Source organism: Mycteria americana, chromosome 1 (assembly GCF_035582795.1).
Source record: "Mycteria americana isolate JAX WOST 10 ecotype Jacksonville Zoo and Gardens chromosome 1, USCA_MyAme_1.0, whole genome shotgun sequence".
Lineage (NCBI taxonomy): Eukaryota > Metazoa > Chordata > Aves > Ciconiiformes > Ciconiidae > Mycteria > Mycteria americana.
The window spans coordinates 69,572,413-69,594,601 of NC_134365.1; the positions used below are offsets into that span (position 1 = coordinate 69,572,413).

The following is a 22,189-nucleotide window of genomic DNA, read 5'->3' on the forward strand; positions in this document are numbered from 1 at the left end:
CATCTTCTAAGCACACTAAAATCATTAGTAGATTGAAATATAGACCACAAAGGGAGGAACTATATGGGAAAGGTAGTAGGAAATTAGTAATGCTTTTATATATGCTCTTATAAAGCGGTCTAAGAACAGACAATTTCTGAGTGTAGGTACAAGGAAGTCAGTAAACTAAGCGCTAGACAGTGCCTCACATGAAAAAAGAAAAAAATATTGTCACTACGCATCTGATAAGCAAGTTTCTTCCTGCTCCTATTTATTTGCTTCTCTCAAGAAAATTTGCACACGACAAACTATAGAATAGTTAAGTTGGACACAAACTGTAAAACAGGTTTCAAAAAAAAAAAAAAAAAGCATGCAACATGACAAAGCTCATGCTGTGACCTTAATTTTCTGGGTTTAGAATCAACTCTTACTACAACACTGATGTATTTTCAGTATGTATACTTTCCTTTTAAATTTTAAAAAGGAAAATAATATCTATGCTTAACAGTGTTAGCATTCCAATGCTCTCAGCAAAACTGAGGTTTCACTTTAAGGTCAATAACATCCAGGCAAGATAATCGTGACCTCTACTGCTGTTCTGTCTTGCTGGATGCATGATGAATTTTTATAATGCTGATCAAAGGAGAGAAAGTGGAATGGGAAGAAGAAGGAGCTCTTTGTTTATTTCTCCAAGACAAAAACGTCTCCAAGGACAGAACCTCAGGTAAACCACAAACATTCGTATTCTGAACAAATGGCAGTAGTCAGTCCAGGCAGGCTTTAAAAAAAAAAAAAAAAAAACCTTTAGCCAAATCTGTTTAGCAAACAACAGGCTGAAAAAAAACATACCTCTAATGAGGGCAAGGCCCTTCTGCCAAAATTACTTTTAATTTCTATAGTTTGAGCTTTTACTTTTCAAACACTTTCGTTCCAAATTGACAAATATTTTTCAAAGAGTTTTAAACTACAGAAATATTTTCTTCAACAAAACATGCAGGTTCTAGCAGGCCAGAATAATAATTTTGCAATCAAACTTAACCTCAAAAAACCTGTTTTTAAGTTATTCAGCTGTGACAAAAACATTGCGTTTTGCTTAATGATGCAGCAACAGAAAGCCATGTAATATTTCTGAATCAGCAGACCACTGAATTTAGAGAAAAATAATACAAATTGAATGAAGTTAAAAACATTTAAAGGTATTTGTTTCAAAATTCAAAAAGACCAATGAGCATCTGGGGAATAATCAATTGAATACACATTTCAATTTACTGCGTTCACCCTGTTGGGTTTTTTTGTTATTGGACCAGATACTGTATGTTGGCAGGTAGGAAGCTGATAAATAAGGCTCTCCATTTAAACTGACATTTTTACCGAAATCAAAACTAAACAGAAACTCTATTACATCATAAAAACAAAGCCTGGAATATCTATTTTGCCTGTCTCAGTGGAAACAATTGAGCAACTAGTTGTTTATTGGTCAATATGCAGAAGGCTGAATCTAAATATATACACAAGTAAATTTAACCACCAAATTCTGGTTTCATTCTCAAATAAAAACACATTCAGAAGAAAGAAAAGATTTAAAATATTGAATTACAGAATATATAATGTAGTATAGACTAAGAACATATTTCAAGGTAAAAAAAACTCTATAGTATCCAAAAGAAGATTGTTTTTCATGACATATTCATTTTTACATATCACTCAAATTCTATTACTGTTGTCTCCTGCTTTCCCTTCAGAAGTAAATTTCTAATACTCTTCAAACTAAGATGTTCTTTACAAGAGAAATGCTACTTGCAGGGTCAGTGGTCTTCAGAAATGCCTACAGACACTTGTTTTCCATTCAGTATTTTTTACCAGGATGTATTTACTTAGCAGGGTGAACTGAAATGAGCCACAATCAGTCTCCAAGATGATGAGTTGTTCTATTTGAGAGGGCTCTAGGATGCTGTAACATAGAATTTAAGAATGAAAAATAACAGTTTGAGGAAAATATACAGTTTGGAAAAATTTTCATATATAAATAATTATGACCTACAGGGGAAAAAAAAACAACCCAGAAAAACAAAAAAACCTTATGCTACTTCTTTGGACAGCTGGCAAAATTCCCTCTCCCTCCCATACCTTCTCATCTACTGGACGCCTTTGCAGTGTGGAAATCTGGGAAAATAATACTAAATTTTCAGGGTTCTGATAGACATATGGTGGCAGGTTCAACTGGACAACTGAAACTAGTATGAGGTTATGTACTTATCACGTATATCTAGACAGTTTTACCAAAACCAGGCATGCCTGGTCTGCTTTTGTACCACTTCCTGAACCTCTGCAAAAGCTCAAATTCAGTAGAATATGCCACATCTGACTAAGAAACTTCATGCAGTTTCAAGCCTAGGAGATGACATGATCAAAGGCTTTGCTACAAATGTGGCACAGAAATTAAGAGTAACTTCTGTGCCCAAATATGTTTAGAATCTAGTCAGATATAGAATATTTGTTGATCTGTCACACAATTTCTTTCTCCGTTTGCTGTAGCACAAAAGCACCCAATTAACCTGTATCAGATCATCGTCATAATTAGCATACTAACTATTATAAGGTAGGATCTTGTATTTTTTCCTGGCAGCTGAAATGCTCAAGGTGAAGCTAGCTCTAAGACATGCAACTTAATATTCACCAAATTCTGTGTCCTGTAAACATGAAAAACAGTATTCAGTGATGAAATGATAAATCAGTCAACTCAAGAAATAATTCACTGACCCAGCATACACCCATATACACCTGGTACAATATACAGTTGGGAACAGTTGCAAGTAAATTATTATAGAGCTGATCAGTGCTAAAAGGAGAAAATTAAGTTATTTTAACTAATAATTTACAGTTATGCATTTCTTCTGAACTATCTCATATTAATCAGCATCAAGTCTTAAGCAACAGGCTCTAAACATTGGTTTTCACAATAAATATCACCAAAGATTAAAGAAAAAAGTAGTAATTATGTAGTTAAAGTTACTCAAATATAGAACCCAGGAAATTTTTTAAAACCCTTAAAATCGTTACATGATCTAACCAAAACCAGAACTACTGTCTTCCTCTCAGAAAGAAAGCATCTAAAATTGCAGTTAACTACATAAGTTTAAAGGTCACATTGAAAATACCTATTTGATCCATAAACCTTCTGTTTCTTGGTGGACAAGGATTTCTGCTGGCATTAAAAACTGTAATTTGAGCTTCCCTCCTGGCTTTGAAATTAATAACCCTAGCTCTAGCCTAACAGATTTCCCAAACTAAACTTTTCTGTGAAATAGTGGATCTGTGCAAACATTAACTGGCATGGATCCCAAATCCAGCCTGAAAAGTCCTGGGATTAGACTGTAAACACAGTGTAACATGGTGTAACACAGTGTTTAGACAGTATTTCAACTTCAGATGACCAAGATCATATGGAACAATAGAAGAAATATGAAAACCAATAAAGTAGAAAGTAAGATCGAAATATTCCTTTTCTTATTTTAAGTATTCATAAAACATATTTATTGTGTATAATTTTCTTAAATTATACACAATAAAGGAAAGCTTTTTCTATTGTAATCATATATTGGATGCAAAGCAATCTTTACAAAATGATAGCTATACCATGACAAAATGTTGGCAGACTTGTCCAGTACACAAGTACCACCTTTTGCTGCCAAGAGCATTTATTTTAGACTGTGTGATACAGCCAGCCATAGATACTCAGCTGTACTGAAATGAAGTTGGTTTCAACAAACATTCAGAATATTGGAAGAAACAAAACACTGGGCAGGACTTCTTTATTCCTCCAAATGCTGGCTTGGAGGAATTTTTTCTGAAATTTTTCTGAAATTTACATTGTCACAAAACCCAAATGGGTTATGGGTTATATGTTCCTGTTATATGGGAAAGCAACTATACCAATTAGAAAAACAGGGAAAACTTCTAGTTCCGTTATATCTAATAAGAAGATACATATGAAAAATAGAGTAAGATGTAACCAAGTCAAACAAAAGGTTAGAAAAAGATAACTTGTTTCCAGATGCTGTGAAGTATTGCTGCCAAAATGTCCACTGTTTTGCCAAGTAAACAGCTGTTACTGAGTACTCCTTGTTAATATCTGGAAGCATGAGATAAAAATAATATTATAAGATTAGGGCCTAAAAAACCTAGTTTTGGATGAAAACTCCATTGAATAAGGAAGAAGCCTGAAGCCTTAGTTTTGCAAAAATTATAAAGACAAGTTGTATAATAAAGCAAAACACAAGGAAAATATTCATATAGAAAATTGAAGACAGGTATTCAGAATCATGTTTGGATGAGACCCTAGTGAAAACAGATACTTAATGTTGAAGAGGTTCCTTTATTTTATGTAGCAAAGGCTTTGAAATACACAGTAAGGAAGAAATGGCTAGAGGTATCTGCATCTCAGTAGAGAAATCGCCACGTGAACAATCTGTAGGGACCTAAAGAAAACCTCGAAAAGTCAAATGAGTTGGTAAATAACTTTTCTTCTATGGGTCTGTAATGCCAGTTTGCTCTGGAAACATAGATGTTTCCATGAAAATCTGAGAAAACAGAAGTTTTTCCTTCGAAGTACCAAGACCTTCAGTTTTCTTGAAGAATTAATGATTAAGTCTTTGTAAGAGTATTTTAGGAGGATAAATAACTAGGAGTAACATATCCCTACACCTAGAACACATCTGATACTAACTGAAATCCTGTGGATTTTTTTAGTAAAGCAAACGTGAATCTTCTCTCAGACAACAACATTCTCACATTAAATAACAAACGTAGATTTACTCATGGTTAGATTGAACAGCTAACTGTGGTTAAAATCAGACCCACAGACCCAGGCTGAAGATGACTTTATAAAACCAGGAGTACCACTGGCTGGGGATGTTGTTATTTCTTTTTTTTTCATGCTTGCACTCAAGGGAATGATACAGTAAAGAGTGCCACCAGGTCAAGAAACTAGCAGATCTCCCGGCTGAGAGATCCTAAACTCAAAGAAACAGGTTACTTTCATGTTGCCACTGGCAAATTGTCAGTCTAGGTATTGTGGGTTCACCTCAGCTGGCAGCTCAGCCCCACCCAGCTGCTCACTCCCTCCCCTCCCTAAATATCAGCAGGCAGATACTTAGCCATTTCCAGGAAAGCAGGGCTTTGTCATGTATAATGGTTACTTGGGAAGATAAACACCACAACTCCAAACATCCCCCCTTCCTCCTTCTTCCCCCAGCTTTATATGCTGAGCATGGCATCATGTGGTATGGAATATCCCTTTAGTCAGTTGGGGTCAGCTGTCCCAGGTGCATCCCCTCCCAAATTCTTGTGCACCCCCAGCCTACTCGCTGGCAGGGCAGTGCGAGAAGCAGAAAAGGCCTTGATGCTGTGCAAACACAGTTCAGCAAACACAGTAACTACCCTAAAAGAACCATTGCCTAGACAGAAGAACCCAGAAAAGAAGCATTCTGCATTCTGCTGTTACACAGTTAGCCAAAAAGGCCTGGACAAGTTACTTAAACATAGGCCCGCTGCTCAGAGGCATATGTTAGTACTTATATGTGAGACCCTGCAAATCTAAAATTCTGACATCTCTTTGGGAACAAATGGCTTACACCCCCCCAAAACCCCCAATTTTTCTCCTAATAAAAAACCAAACAAATCACAGTTTACGTGTAGTACTCGGACTAAAGACTGTCTTACTTCATGTCAGCATAGAGTTATGACAACTTCTAATTACTCCTTATACCAATTGTCTCAACAAAAAAGAAAAATTAATAGATCAGGTTTCAAAAGGTAGATATTAGTATATACGTACATAAACTGCTAATGGAATTTCAAAATGAGATAAAAAAAGATTACATATACATAGGAAAGACTCTTCAAAATCAGGTGGGATAAATAGGTCTCATGGTACTTAAAATCCTACTGTCTGACCTAGTCTAGGTTAGCCTGGAGATGACTGCATTTCTTTTCAATTTTTTTGGAAATTTCAATTCTTTTTCAGCCTATCAAATACTCTCAAAAATGGAAGTTTCATTTAGGTTTATTTGTTCATTTATTTAAAATGTTGTTTCTCTATTGTTTCTACCACATAGTGTGTGTGAACAACAGGATTCCCTCCTGATATACTTTCCAACTCCAAATTATGAAGTAAAAAGGTCTAGCAGATTATCAAACTGGGCTGCTTCGTATGCCACAAATTTCCTCTGCTTTTACTTCATCCAGAGGGAACACTTCTGCATCACAGTTTACATAAAACATTTTTGCAATCTGTTTTTATGCATCAAGCGCAAACTATAGATCATACTGCAGCTCTGCTTCCAAGTACAGGCATAAACTGTATATTTATAACTGCTCATTCTCATATAATTGAACATTGTAACAGTCTGTGTGTATATCTGCATGTAAAAGTACAGCTTTCTCATGTCTTCCACTTATTTCTGAGTTTGCTTGACACTTGCTAATTCTTGTATAAAGATAATCATGCAAGATAAACACAGAGCTCAAAGTAATAACTTTGTCTTTCATCAAGGTTTAAATTAGGCTCTCCACTATGTTGTCAAGAGTTACCCCTGACAGTTTAGAAGTAACCTGTCTTCCAACTTGCTGTAAGGACCTGACAGTTTAGAAGTAACCTGTCTTCCAACTTGCTTTAAGGACAGTATTTTGGAGGTGGAGCAGAAGACAGGCTTTGAATTGGCTGCATTTGCCTATTTTTATGCAGAAAACCAAGAATACAAATATTATGCCAACCCTCAGTAGATCTGCTTCATGGTGAGACTTCCCAACACTGACTGGGGTATATTCAGAACACACACACAATATCTCTGCGAGTCTATATGCCTGTCACATGCACACGAACATAAAAGTCTACTATTTGTCAGTTAAATGAAGAAATTACTGTTAAGTATTAATTCTAATACTTTCTAAAGAAGAGTGGCATTTTAGGAAGCACTGAGTGACTCTTCTCTTTCAGCATGTCAAAAAGCAAAATGTATTCCTTCAATTGTAACTGTTAATCAGCTAGTTTCAGCCCTCGAAAGCTGCAGTCTCATCATTTGGACTGCCTTAACCAAGAACAGACTCTGAAAAGCAGCTCACTTCTTCAGTATTTAACCCAACATATCACATACTTACATCTGGCATTTCTGTACAGTAGAAAAGGGTCCTGCAGCTGGAAATCGAGGTCTTTAGTAATAGGTTCTGTTCGATTTTCCATGCTCAGTCTGTTCATAATTGTGAAGCCATGCCTTGGAGAGGCCGATCTGAAAATTATCAATTAGAAATCACATCAACTCAAGGAAAAAAAGAAATTACGAGAATTTCTTTGTTATATAGTTCTCCAAAATTGCTTTTTTTATTTCTAAGAGATACTACAAAAATCTAATTTTGTTGCCAAGGAAATAACAATTGACTCTTGCAGTGTTTCGTGCCATCCTTTTAATTATGTCAAAATCCTACATTATGTATGAGAAATAACAGAAGCACCATTGGTCTCACAGTAACTACAGAGAGTGTGCCACATCTGTGATACTACCATTTGAGGTCCAATGATTTAGTCACAGCATAATCATATCTGCATGATCATATCTTTCACTTCAAGTTATAAGGCCTACAACTTCTGAACAGGCAAGATGTTACAAAACAGCACTTTGTCCCAGAACATCGGTATCATGTTATCCAGCCACCACCATCCACCCTATAGTTTCTCGCTGGAGTAGAAAACAGCAGTTAGAACAATTCAGTCATGGGCCAGAGCAAGTATATTTTTTAACACTCAGGTTAAAAATTACAGATAGAAACAGTCATCCCAGATAGGATTTCCCATACCGTCTAAAGCATAACAAAAGTGAGGGCGGTGAGACATTGGAACAGGTTGCCCAGAGAAGCTGTGGATGCCCCATCATTGGAAGTGTTCAAGGTCAGGGTGGATGGAGCTTTGAGCAACCTGATGTAGTGAAAGATGTCCCTGCCTGCGGCAGGGGGGGTTGGACTAGATGATCTTTAAAGGTCCCTTCCAACCCAAACTGTTGTGTGATTCTATGACTCTAAATCATTATGCTCGTTCATGGGGGTTACACTTCAATTCAGTTAGATAATTTTTATTAATGTGAGATGTTAAACCTATCACGATCCTGACAGGAGATAACTAGTTTCAAACCAAGTATGACAATAAAGGAAAAGATGATGGCTAAACATTTGGGAAAAGTGCCATCTCTGGTAATTGCTGGTGGGTGGATTCCTCTATGAAATCCAAAGCACATGAACCTGCATTACAGGATTGGAGTCAACAGAAAGCTAAACAAAAGTGGAACTCTTAACAAGAATCCTTGTTTACAACAGTCAGTACTTCACTTAAAAAAACTCAAATAAAGAAACAAAAACACCAGTCCACTTCCACTGGTGTTAACCCAGTCAGAAGTCTGATTTTTTGACCGTTCCTCAGAATTCGCAAAGATGAGATAGGTGATAAATAAGTCAGCTCAAGTAAAGTGGTCACATTACTTTACATTGTCACAACAGTAATGAGAAGCAACAAAGGCAACACCAGTGGTCTCCAACCTATGGTCTGTCGGCAATGTTTTTTCCACAAGACTTTATGACTTTGTTCAAAGCCACAGGAAATTAAAGTTAAAACTGATGGGGACGGCAATGTATGATGTTACTCACAGCTCACAACCTGTTCCATACTGTTCCCTATAGGGCAGCCAGGGTAGCAATCTCTGCTGTAAATGGAAACTTCCTCAGCCAACAAAAAGAACAGTGAAAGATCACAGACGCTAGAAGTGCCAGGTTACATGTTGTCAGTTGCAGAGTTTTAAAACTAACACACCAGAGAAATACTACTTCTGTTTTGCAGTACACAACTAGCCACCTCCACCTACTGCTAGCATGACTATGGCCAGTTTTTTCCTCTTGTGGTGGTAATTATAACAGCACCTTATCTCCACTTACCTGAAAGCAGCTTAGAAAAATTACTGATGATGATTTCCACTGCTGGTACAAAAGAGCTCAAAAGATTAAAACCAGCATTCCCACTTCACACAAAGCTCACAGTCTCTTGGGCCTCCCTGTCACTTCACACATACATCTCTCGCCTTCTCAAAACAATCTCTTGCTTTCTCAGTTCTCCTGCCAGATCCTCATCAACATAAATGTTGAAGGAGAAAGTTTCTGCTTTGGTGTCCCATCCCAGCAGCTACTGCAATATCCGCTCACTGTATCATTTTCTGATTTTAACAATAGTCACAGAGAAATGCTGAGGCACTAACTTGGAAACCTAAACATAGGGCAGGCTTCACAACAGATCTAAGGTACATGCTAGAATAAATGATGTAACCAATGGTCTGAAAAGCCACAACCAGAGCTGCTGCTAAAAGAAAGCATTAAAAACATCCAAAATGCTGGATGAAATATGCATGAAAAATGAATAATCAGATACAAGCAGTATGAAAGTTCCCTAAGTAGGGAACACAATACTTAGTAAGTTCTACCACTCCTTTACTTTAAGGAATACCATTCTTTATTTCACTATTTGTTTTTTGTTCAGACACCTTTTAAATTGCAAATGCTACAACCTATTTAAAACAACATAACAGATTTCTGTGGTTTACTCATATTGAGATTTAAATCACATTTGGAAGTCTTATCCAAATATAAGGTGATGTCTCCTTCCCAGTGCCTTCTTCCCCACATTTGCCTCTGCCAGTTTCAGTTTCTTTTCACCCTTGAACAAGGAGGAGCATTTTACTTCATTCAGCCATGCTTCATCCCAGCTAGCTTTTCCACATCCACAGTTTTCACCTGCAGACATTAAAACATTATGTCCTTACCTTGTGTAAACAAACAGCGTTCCCTCCACATCAGTCTTCTCCTGAAGAAAAGGAAAGTTAAGAAAGTTGAAATCAGGGCAGCATTTTGCTAGCCACCAGTGAGCCCCTCCTTTATCTCTGTTTTACCCATACCATCAGTTACACCTCTCTCACCTGAGCCATGAAAAAAATAACTAAACCCAACCTCATCAGCTGGCGGAGAGAGACTAGAGCTAGCGCAGGTCACCCTGCAGCTGACCCGAGTTTTATGATAAGGTATGAAAAGGCTAAAGGCTCGACACCATGAGACTAAACACTGCACCGGATTAACTCTCTGCTACACCCGAGGGCAATACACGGGCCAGATTCAGGGAGAGGATTTTCCAAATGGCGCCTGCCCTCAGGGGCAACGCTCAGGACGGGTAAGGGGGAAACCACACAGAAGGCAGACTGCACAGGTTCTTCAAGCACAGGCCCTAAGCCCCACCATTATAGCAAACCAAGAACCACCCACAGATAACCAGAATGTTAAATTACCAAAAGATTCCCCAAGTTAATTTTTTTTTAATCTTAAATAGCTGTTTCAGTAACTCCAATACACTTTTGTACGTGCTTTGGTTCCGTTATAGATGGTCAGATAGCAGAGGAGCTCCTGAGGCGCACGCCCTGGTTTAAACCCCAGTCTCCTACAGCCCTGCCCTGCAGGATGTAACTTTTACAGCCCTGCAAGCCTCTCAAAACCCACTTCCTAGGCACCACAGGGCTCCCCACACTCCCCAGACAGGCTGAGCCGGGCACAACCCCTCACCCAGCCTGGCGAGGACAGGGAGCACCCCAGGACACCCGGCCGGGCCAGAGGCCGAGGCAGCCCCTCAGCACAGCCCTCACGACCGCCCTCGCACCTCAGCCACGGCGGCGCCCACCCCTTCCCCCTGCCCCCCGCATACAGGGGAGGGGCGGGGCCTCCTCGCCGCCCGCCCCCTGCCCCGGCGCCCCGCCCCCGCGGCGTGGGCGGGGCCGCTTCTCGCCCCGCCTCTGCCGGGGGGCGGAGGGTGCGGGGAGGGGCGGCCGCACGTACCCACTCGTTGGCGCGGTGCCCGAAGGTGTAGAGCGCCACCTGGCTGGCCACGTCCACGATGCTGCTGATGTAGGGGTCGTGCTGCTGCAGCGCCGCCAGGCTGATGTCCAGCCCCTTGCCCAGCAGGGCGGCCCCTGCCACCGCCGCCGCCATTTTGCCTCCGACAACAACACAGGGTTCCTAGTAGGCGCGACTAATCCAACGCCGAGAGGAAGGGTGGCCGCTCCCACCCCCGCCCGCCCAGTCGGAGCGAGAGCGGGCGGGAGAGTCGGAGCCCAGCCGCCGCAATCGAGCGCCGAGCGGCGCCGGCTCAGGATTGTTGCCGTTGGCGACGGGGCAAGCTGAGGGGCGGCCTGGCGGGGCCCGCCCCGGCCGCGGGGAGACGGGGAGGGCCAGGCGGCATCGCAGCGCCTCCGCCGGCAGCGACCCGCCTGTGCTGGCTGGATTTCCCTCGGTGCTGGCACCCTTCGTTTTCAGGCCTCTCTCCCTGCCGCTGGGGAGGCCACTGACTGGCTTCCTTCCTGCCAGCTGCGCGCCCGAGGAACAACATGGTTCCGCCGGCAGCGGGCCTGAGAGAACCGGCCAAACTCGGCGGGAAGTGCTGGGAGGGCGGAGGCGCTCGCTGTGCCGAGCAGGGAGTCCTGCACGCCCACGGTGTGCCCGTTAGCCTGAGCGGGAGGCGGTGTGGTGTGCACCACAACGTACAGAGCCTCAGGAGAGCGGGGAGCCACATGCCAAGGTGGAGCTGGAGCCACATAGGCTTGGCCTCAACGTACGCGCAGGAGCATTCGGGCGCACCGGTGTTACCTGAGGAGAGATTGTACGTGTGAGACTGCGCAAAGTTAGCACGTGTATCTGTAAGCACATGTTTCTCTAAGGATGTGTGTGCTTCCTGTGTGCTCGCACACGTGCACCAAGGCAATGCATGCACGGCACTCGAACAGGGAGAGAAGTTGGTTCAGATTGATGAATATACAGTCTGTATTTACTAGCATACCCTCACAGACTTCTGCATAGAACTTAAGGGAAAAAGAACATGAATGCAAACTGAGCCACCATACAACCCTCGTGTATATATATATATATATACACATACATGTGACAAGCAGCTGAAACATAAACAAGCATACTATGATATGGAGATATACAAACAGCAGAGGAACAGATGGACAAGACCATGAATTTAGTTACCATATTTTCCTGTCAGACACACATATTTATTATTAATCTATTGATGTCAACAGTTTACAGCAAATACATGAGCTTTATGTGGCATGCAGATAGACTCAAGACGTACTTATGTTTAAAAGATTTGCTTAACCGTCCAGCCTAAACCCCCTGTGAGAGCAAATTTTTTTTACTTCATCACCTCAGACCGATGTAGCAATTTTGGAAGGCGTTACCACCTTCTGTATATAGAAGCAGTACGGTGATATATTTCCTTCCAGAGAATGGGATACCCTGGAAGAACTAAAGGCAAAGGTAACGGATGCTATCTTGTTGGTTTGCAATATCCCTGACACAACAGTTTTTTAAAGGGCAGTAGCTGGACATAGGGGATGAAGACTGCCATTTTGGTTTCTTCCCTCTTTTTCTTTCTAGGCCAGATGGAGCCTGTGGCATAAAGTAGCATCTGCTCCAAGAGCAAATGGGCAAGCCCAGATGAAAAAGATTCCATAGTGTAAAGTGGGGATAGGGAAGAACTGAGAGGCAGCAAGCTGGGAATTCATAGTATGAAATGTAGGGGGAGTGAGTCCCTTGAGTGGAGTTAGGAATGGGCATGCTCTCAGAAAGGACGGAGAGAGAGAGACTGTTCTTTGGGACTCAGGAGAGAATATGTAGGTTTTGTTGTAGCCCAGAAGGCCACTAAAAATTGCATTACTAAGAATAAGGACCTACAGCTTGCTCTGCAAGCATATAGTGGGAGAGGAAACCTCTATACGTACCCTTTTATTATAATCCGTCTCATGCTTAGTTCCTCTTTTTCTAAAGCCACCATGTTTCAGTTGGGGCTGTAATGAAACACAGCTTTTGAGTTTAGAAGTTTTTAAGTGTTTTTGCTATACTCATGGTAGGAAAATGGCTCTAAGCAGTTCCATTGCAAAGCTCCAGCTGACTTACAGATCCTGCAATGGCAAGGAAGATATATGGGCTCATAGCAGACAAGGGAAACTGCTGTCCTTGGTCTGGAAATGACCAGAGTAGAATGGCAAAAAAAGAGAAAGTAGTAAGTAAGAGAGATAAGTCATGTTGCTCAAATAGTGAATAGATGCAAAATCATTTCTTTTTGCTGATTAGATAGTCCTCAATTCCCAGTTTCCAGGCACACCTAACCACATTCCTCCTCATGTGCTGGAGTTTCTCATTACCATCTCATCTCCACTTCTTTGGCAATTCTCCTGCTTACAAAAAGTCCCAACTTGTCACCAAAGCATAGAAGTGTCAAACTCTTGGAGTCCCACTCCTGGAGTTTCCCTTTCCAGATGCCTTTGCTCCCTACAACAATAATACTTACAAAAAAGGTGCCCTGCTTTTTCTTTTTTCTTTTTTTTCTTGGTGGTGGTGGGTGGGGGATATTGCAAAGTCCCGTAAGGAAGAATGTCTTATAGAAACTATATTTCAAAGGCTATTGATTTGAACTGAAAATAGTTACTCATAACTGTTATTGGGTAGGAGAAAGCAGTATACAGAATTTAGAAGATGTATTGCAGCCCTGTTCCAACTCAAAAAAATGTTTGAAGCAGAAATAAGGTGTCTTTCAATTTTTACAACTTACCTTGTTTCTGTTGTTGCCCCTTTTGTCAGGCCAATACGTGAAGCCTTGCACGTTTGTTATCTTAGAAAGACAGACTGGCTGGCTCAAGTGTGTCTCCTGTGCCCTTCTCTTGACGTACAAAGATTGTAGAACGTCCTGTTTCCTTGAGCTCTGTGGAAGAAAACCCAGCTGTGAGGTTAAATATATTGAAGTAGGCCTGTCAGAAATTTTGCCTGTCTGTTTTCAGTGCCCTGTTTGTGGATGCTTCTTTAGAACTACCTCCCTCCTGGATTACTGTGTCCCTTTCTGACATAGCTGGACAGATGGTTCCGTAGCCCTGTGTTTTGAGTCAGCAAACCTGCCAAGCTTCTGATCAGGCCTTTTTATATTTTCTGTTGCACTGTGAGGTAGCTTCTGCTGGTTCCAGCTGTTTTGCTGTGTAAGTGGGATGTAATTGCTCCTTCCATTTAGCCTGAAGTAAAGGTACTTAATAAAGCCATTAGTTCTGCCCTGTTTTATGGGATCACTTGACAGTAGACTAAAAATTTTCCAATGAAACAAGATCTTGTTAAGAAGAGAAACACTGTGAATTCTCATCGCATCTAAAAAGTTAAGGACATTTTAGCAAAAATGTCACAGCTTAAAAAGGTTGATTCTTTAAACTGCAGTTACTTGCTTACAGTCAGTAATGTAGTAGTCCATAATAACTATCAAATTGAGTTAGAATGATTTTGCTGTAATTTGTTTAGGAAACAAAGTAATTTTCTAGCTTTCAAAATGTCATAATTTCATGAGGTATATCATTAGAATGTCACATTTTTGTCTTCCACCCACCTGGATACTATTCTGTTAAAAAAACCCACACCTATGCTTTTGACATGGTATGAAAGGCATTTTGTGTACATAATATCCAGACCGATTTAAGGCAAAATCCACACAGCATGACGTTCTTGAGGTCTCCATTAATAATAAACATTAAGATGCTTAGGCCAAACCTTTTCACCAGGATTGTTCAAACAGGTATTAAGCCTTTGCTTCACGTGCAAGAACCTATGGCACTTGTAGAGACTAAGCTGTGCCTCCTACAGCAAATTATTGACACAGGATATGATTTTACGTGAACATATTTGGTGGCACTGCTGGGTGTATGCAAGCCCTGTCCCAAGTCCCAGCCATTCTGTCCTGCCGTTCTGGCACCTTGGTACTGTACTGGCACAAGTGCATGCGTGGCCACAGTGTGAACCAGTCAGACTGGGGAAATGAACTGATTGAAAAACAAGTGTTCATACTGCTGCTGAGATCACAGCCTCGACTGACTGCTTTCCTACCTGTTCACATTCAGTCCTTTCTCTGAGCAGCAATTTTTTTAATAAACAGCAAGAATCACTTGAGAAAATGTAGTGTTGAGCACCTCATTTGCTTCACTTCCTCATCTCCAGCCCCTTTGGAGTTGTTATTGCGTGGTAGTTGTCTTTTCTTTTTTATTCCTTCCCCAAGGCTTCCATAATTTTCTTCTCACTCTGACTGGTGGCACCCACTGCTGCCCCTGCTAGCGGAGAGGGTGCTGAGGCAGTATCAATAAGCTCCTCTTACCCCATCCAGGGCCACTTGAATATCTTTATGTGGTGCTTTCCAGCATGCCAGCTTCCTGGGGAACAGTGGGTTGCTCTTGTGGAGCCAGGATGATCCCACATGGCTTGGTTACCCGTGCTCCACATATTTCTGGGAATGTGCTCACAACTCTGCAGCATGGTACCTTGCACCACTTGGGAACCAGTGTCCCTGTGGTTTGTGCTGGAGGCTAGCTGCATCCCTTCCCAGATACTGTTGAAATGTACGGTCTTTTCAGACCACATTTATTACAGGCTCTCAGTAGCTAGCTTTAGAGTGCTTTCCTCGTGCTCAGAAGTTGAAATTGTTTGTTGTACTGTTGGACCACTTCTTAACTCTAGTCCTAATGGTTAAAGCAATTTTAGCCTTTTTGTTAGTAATTTATTACTTGCTAAAGGTTCCTTAACAAGTATAGGGTCAGACTATATAGTTTCATCTGGTGCAGTTATTAAAAAAATATCTCTCTGTGCTAAAACTAAATCTGGTTACTTTCATTCCAATTCAAAACAACTCTCCCCGCCACCCTCAAATAAACCCCAGTGCATTAAGTTATTAGCATGCATGTGTGTGCCTGTAATGTTGCTCCCTGGTGAAGTTTATGAGACCATTTTGAGATTTTCTGCAAATGTAAGTCCACACAAGAATGGGGTAGTATTCTTTGGCATGGTTGGTTTTGAAATTCTGATATTATACATACTGTGTATGAAATAATTAACTATAATTTACTATGATTTTCAAGGTTTTTTTCTGCATGTAAGAGCCTGGAGTTTTACCAAAAGACTGTTTCTTTTACTTACATTTTGCTAAGTGATTCTGGTAGTAAGTAACTCTACACTTTTTCTTTTGCTGTACATTCATTTGCAAGATACTGAGCTTTACCTTTTTTATAGGCCCAGCTTCTGCCAGTGGCCTAGCTGGAGGAGAACTAAAGGAAAGTTCCCTACTATCTCTAATCAAACTACAATTTTTTCTTTCTAACTTCCTATGTAGATATTCTTCTTCTGGAGTGAAGAATTCTTTTTGATTTAGCTTTAATCACTTTTCAGAGGGCATAATCTGAGCTGCAAAAAAGATTTAATACCAGGAAATGACTATTTGAGGAGGAGGAACAGAAAATTATAGTGAATTTGCATTGAATTTGCATTGAACTATAGTGTTATGCAGAAAAAAAAATCTTTCTTGTGTAAAATCAAAAATCAGTAAAAATTCTGATTTTTATCGGTGTTAGATTTTCAATGTTTTAAGTGACTATATGATTTCAGTGTCTTATTTTTCAGTACAGTAGAAATGAGAAAATGACAAACCTAAAAAAGATTTTTGTCCATGGAATATTTTTTCCCAGTTATACTAGTTGATAGAATAAAAGGTGTTACCTTTATCCATAAACTTTGCCTGACTTCTATAACTATACAGTTGTGAGTACGATTCTGTCAGATCTCTTAATAAAATTCTAGATTACATCCTCCAGTCTCTCCCTAATGCTGATAATGTTCTAAACACACATTGTTGATTTTCTTGCTGTAACAAAGAAAAAATACTGTCAAAACTCATTGGCTTTTTTCACCTTCTTTGTTTATTTAATGTAGCAGAAATCACTGACTTCCTTCAGTAATATTTCTCATAAGGTTTAACTTTACAAGTTCCTTTACTTTCACCCCCATACTGCTTTAATTACAGTTAAAAAAATGGACAGTGGATTTTATTATGAGAAGGCAACCATTTTGGGCCAGTATTTGAGTTCTTCAGTAATTTTGTTACCACAACTGTATGTGCTTATAATCAATAAAATACTGTTGATAGCCATTACCTTATTCCTATCCTGATAAACTGCCATAAACTGTTTTGATCCATCATCTTCATTCTTTACACAGTTGCTTGGCTATACAAACCACCAAAATACTGATGAGGATAGGGCATTCCTGCTATTTCCCATAAGTTAATAAGATATAATAGTAATTATATCTTACCTAACATAATACCTTTCCAACCACATCCTTCTGGTAATCACCATTTAATTTGGCAGAATCAAACACCTGTAGCTCTAAAAGAGCTATTTTCCAACTAGTTACAGAGAAGATGGCCTCATTTAATTAATTCCTAATATGAAATGTTCCATTAGATAATTACATTAAGTCAGGACCTCATTTTTACACCTCACCTGGCATAGGAGCTCTTGCTATATTAAGGAAATGGAGTCATCACAAAGACATGCTACTGTTGCTGCTGTGAAGAAGCTAGTAGCAAAGCTGGAGGAGTACTTGGGCTGAGTCTGGTCAGGGGGTCGGGATGGGGTGCATAGGGAGTTGTGCCTGTGGTGCTAAAGTATCTTTTTATGAAAATGAGTTCTTATATGTTCAAATTGGCTTTTTTTGAGTTAATTGATGAAGTAAGGAAAAGCTCTGAATAGCTGTTATATCTGTAGCTGTTACAGTGTTACTTTTTGAAGAGAATTTGCATTATTGCCTTCTGTATTGACGGGAGTATCTTCTTGGGTTTTGTTGGGGGCTTTTTGTTTGTTTTTTTTTTTTTTAATGAAGAATGTTGGTGTTTATTAAACACTGATAAAGGATTTCATAGCTTTAGACATAGCATAAGTGAATGAAGTTAGAGTGTTGTAACAATACTGAATTCTAGAGAGCTACAACAGATATATGATGATATAAGGAAGGATCCTTAAAGTTAAAATAACCAAGCAAGTAAAGTGAGCTTTCTGCCTCAAATATTCCCCCAATCTTTTTGTATTTTTGATAGCTGCTTGTGAAAATTGCCATGGGGAAATTCTTGTGATGCTAATGGCTATTTCATATCTGCTCTTGCAGGTGGTAAGAGCTTGTGAAGGTTCTCACAAATATATCTTCTGTAGTTAGAGTTAGGCTTAAAAGCTACAGTACATGTCTTTTAATGTGAGATCACCTAACTTATAATAGCATGGTCTTTACATTTTGGTATAATGCTTTGGGTGATCATTTTTATTTGTTATTGGCTTTATTTAGCTAGCAAATATCAATTAGATTTATTTTAAAGTAAACTTCTTTTCAAACTGAAAAGCATCTTTTTTCTTTCATTATGCAGCATGTTGCAATAAGGATCCACAATTACCTCTATGCTTTAAATGCAGTTACTTGCTTCTTCCTGAAACTTAAGAATACTTCATTTTGATTTTATTTCTTCATTTTGATTCTTATTTGTGTTGTTCTAGGGTTTGTGGGTATGGGAAGAAAGGCCTGGGTAGGAAAAGGAGCTCAGATTTGTGTAACTGTACCAGAAGATAAAACTTGATAACATTTGAAGTGTTGCCCTTGGAAACAATGAATGCAGTCTATCCCTGGCTTTTAGGAGGGATGGATTTGGGCGAAGGCACCTTCCAGCAGGCAACCAATAGAAGATTTAAGCACTTTGAATGAGATTTTGAAGTGGAAACTAAAGGTGTTAGCACCACAAACCTCCAGTGGGTATCTGAGTCTAGGTTTATTACACTTGTGTGAATTTGTTTCCTCTGGTGAATTCTGAGAGCTGTGAAGGTGTTTGGCAGTCCCTCTCCTACAATCTGATTTTGTCATTTTCTGGTGATGCTATGCTATGTCTCCTGTCAGATTAAATTTACAGGCATATTACCTTGCTTGGCAGAAACATGAACTACATGGATTTTTCAAAGAAAAACTTCCATAAGCAGTAACAGGACGAGGTTTCTTTCTTCCTCTTAGTTTTCCTGCTGGTTTGCCCAAATCTGTTAATTTACTATAATCTGAAATTAATCTTATAAATATAATCTTCAGCTGAACTGGCTTTGTGATCTACAGTGAAATTGCTGTGTCATTTAAGCACTAGTAAACCTAACAAGACTGTAAACTAAAACAGATTCAGGACATTTTTGTTAGGTGCTTCTGTTATTTTCTCTTGACTTGCTATTCAACTTTAAGGAAGGATCTTTCTGAAACAGTTTTACATGGCTTCTGAGGGAGTTCGGTTATTAGCAGATCAGATAATACAGTGTATTTCATGGTGCGCTTGGAATCACAGAATGATTGAGGTTGGAAGGGACCTCTGGGGGTCGTGTTGTCCAAACCTCTCAAGCAGGGCCACCTAGAGCAGGTTGCCCAGGACCTGCAATACTCCAATGAGGGAGATACTGCAACCTCCTTGGGCAGCCTGTGCCTGTGCTTGGTCACCCTCACAGTAAAAAAAAAAAGTGTTTCCTGATGTTCAGTGGGAACCTCCTGTGTTTCAGTTTGTGCCCATTGCCTCTTGTCCTGTCACTGGACACCACTGAAAAGAGCCTGGATCTGCCTTCTTTGCACCCTCCCTTCAGGTATTTTTATATTGATAAGATCCTCATGAGCCTTTTGTCTAGGCTGAACAGTCCCAGCTCTCTCAGCCTTTCCTCATGGGAGAGATGCTGCAGTCCCTTATTAATATTTGTGGCCCTTTGCTGGACTCTCTCCAGTATGCCCATGTCTCTCTTGTACTGAGGAGTCCAGAACTGGACCCAGTACTCCAGATGTGGCCTCACCAGTGCTGAGTAGAGAAGGATCATCTCCCTCAACCTGCTGGAAGTACTTTGTCTAATGCAGCCCAGGATGCCATTCACCTTCTTTGCAGTGAAGGCACATGGCTGGCTCATGTTCAACTTGGTGTCCACCAAGATTCCTCAGGTCCTTTTCTGCCAAGCTGCTTTCCAGCTGGGTGTCCCCCAGTATATATTGGTGAATGGGGTGGTTCCTCCCAGGTGCAGGACTGTGCACTTCCCTTGTTGAACTTCATGAGGTTCCTGTTGGCCCATTTCTCCAGCCTGTTGAGATTGCTCTGGATGGCAGCATGACCCTGGTGTATCAGCCACACCTCCCAGTTTGTCATTTGCAAACTTGCTGTGGATGCACTCTGTTAAACAAGAGTTTAACATTAAACAACTCCTTTAGTCCTTATTCTAATCAATATCTTTTTTTTTTTCCCCCCTTTCTGATGCAAGAGCCAGCAGTTTGGTTTCATCTCTGAATCGAAAAAGGTGGGAGGGTGAGGGAGAAAATGCATGAGGCAACTTGGTAGATTGGATTATAAAGGAGAGATAAGGATTGGAAGAGAACTAGTGATAGTATTGTGTTATTGTTGATATAATACATGAGCATACAGACTAGGAAAGCAGGATGTATGTGGAGTTGCAGCTTGATGAGATGAGGGGACAGAAGAACCAGGAAGAATAGGATGGAGTACAGGAGGCAGAGCTGAGGTGGAACAAGGCTTGCCATGGTGGTGTGGAAGGCAGGATTAGCATGGGGGCAAAACTGAAGGAGGCTTGCAGCCAGGATGAGACACCCACTAGGAATAAAATTAAATGGAAAGGACAGAGTTGTGTAGATCTTGGGGCAGAAAAATTCAGGTAGATTTTATTAGTGGAAGTAGAGTAAGAGGAATGTTTTGAGGTTTTGATGGAATGAAATGCTGAGGATAAGGATGGGTAAACAGTGTGCCATCATTACTGGAAACTGCCCTTCTGCCATGACCATTTTTTAGGTCACTTTAATCGCTGCTTGTGACATGACCTAGTTGAAGTGGTTGCTGTTACAGAACAGAATGTATGGAGAGTCTCTCCTCATGCAGCACTGAGCAATTAGGAAGCAGATACAGCATCACGTACATTTTCTATCTCTTTGTCTCTGAGTGGTTTCTGAGGAATACAGAACAACAGGCATTTTCTCTGCCTGCTTGAGGAAGAAAGGAACAGACTTAAGGGTTGTAGGAAGTTGGTTGACTACCAAGAGAATTGTTGTCATGATTGAGGAAGCATTTATGACAGGATAAAGCCTCCTAGAATGCATCTCTGTTTTCCCTACTACTTGGCAACAGTTGCCACAAGATGTAAAAGCCCCCTGTACAGTTCCAAGAGAGATGATGTGGTCTAACATTTTCAAATGTCTTGGTATCATTAATTCCAACTGATAAATAGCATTACATGTTATCCTAAAAGTAACTGTATGTCAATAGAGACTGCTGTTTGAAATGTGGTTTAGAATATAGAGGGAGGAAAAGGCGTAGGGTACTATTTTTAACATTCTATCTTGGATATTGCTGTTTGCAAAAATTATATAAACCAAGCTGTTTTGTCTGAGCTTTAGGTAGTATGTGTGTTTGTATACAAAAAAACAGGCCTAAAAGGGGAGGAGGGCTCATTTTACTTGTCGCTAAAAATTTCAAGCAATGAAATGATGTAAAGCTTTTCTGAAGTTTGATTTCCTCTAGTATTTGGTTATCTGCATTAACTCCATCAATGATGACTCCATTTTCATTCAGTGTAAGTGAATAAGATGGCTTGGCTTATGGGTTTTTCCTTTCACATGGAAAATCCATCTTGCTATGCTAGGAAAGAATTATAACCATGTTAAGTTTGTAGCTTCATTGATTCTCAGGTGTCCTATGGTACTGAGGAATACGATCTTTCTTCTGTGAATGAGAAGACTGTACTTAAACTGCTACAGTAACAGAAAAAAATGATCCCAAACTTGCCTTTTCCATAAAAGTGACTCTGAACAGATCTTTGATTTAAAGCAAAAGTAGTAGCAACAGGAACGGAGATTCCACAGTGTTTCTGGACAACCTGTTCCAGTGTTTTAACACCCTCATAATTTTAATTATCTTCCTTATGTCTAATTGGAACTGCCTCCTTTGACTTGTCTGCTGCCTCTTGTCCTTTCACTATGTACCTCTGACAAGAGGCTGGCACCAGCTTCTCGATACCCTCCCCTTGAATACCTGAAGGTGGTAACAAGGTCTACCTTAGTCATCTCTTCATCAGGCTTAACAAGCCCAGTTCTCTCAGCCTGTCCTCATATGTCATGTGCTTCAGCCCCCTAATTTTCTTAGAGGCTCTGGACTTCTTCCAGTATGTCAATATCTTGTACTGGGTAGCCCAAAACTAGATGGGATACTTCAGTTGTGGTC

At 40.3% G+C, this 22,189-nt stretch overlaps 2 protein-coding genes across 51 annotated transcripts in view; one reads left to right on the forward strand and one right to left on the reverse strand.

The window, feature by feature from the left end:
* Nucleotides 1-11,189, reverse strand: part of DCP1B (decapping mRNA 1B) — a 48,998-nt gene extending 37,809 nt beyond the window's left edge. Inside the window, exons 1-3 of one of the 3 annotated variants that reach the window (XM_075505028.1) lie at nt 10,891-11,189; nt 9,834-9,874; nt 7,138-7,265 (exon numbers count right to left, since the gene is read on the reverse strand). In XM_075505028.1, the coding sequence (XP_075361143.1) occupies nt 7,138-7,265; nt 9,834-9,874; nt 10,891-11,043 (322 nt within the window). In that variant the 5' untranslated portion in view covers nt 11,044-11,189. Of the gene's footprint in view, nt 1-7,137; nt 7,266-9,833; nt 9,875-10,557; nt 10,580-10,890 lie in introns of those variants that run through there. The other 2 variants (XM_075505008.1, XM_075505018.1) reach the window with 2 other exon arrangements.
* The window catches only part of CACNA1C (calcium voltage-gated channel subunit alpha1 C), a 495,328-nt gene that overhangs the window by 2,897 nt on the left and 470,242 nt on the right, over nt 1-22,189 (forward strand). The gene's annotated exons all lie outside the window — the stretch shown is intronic.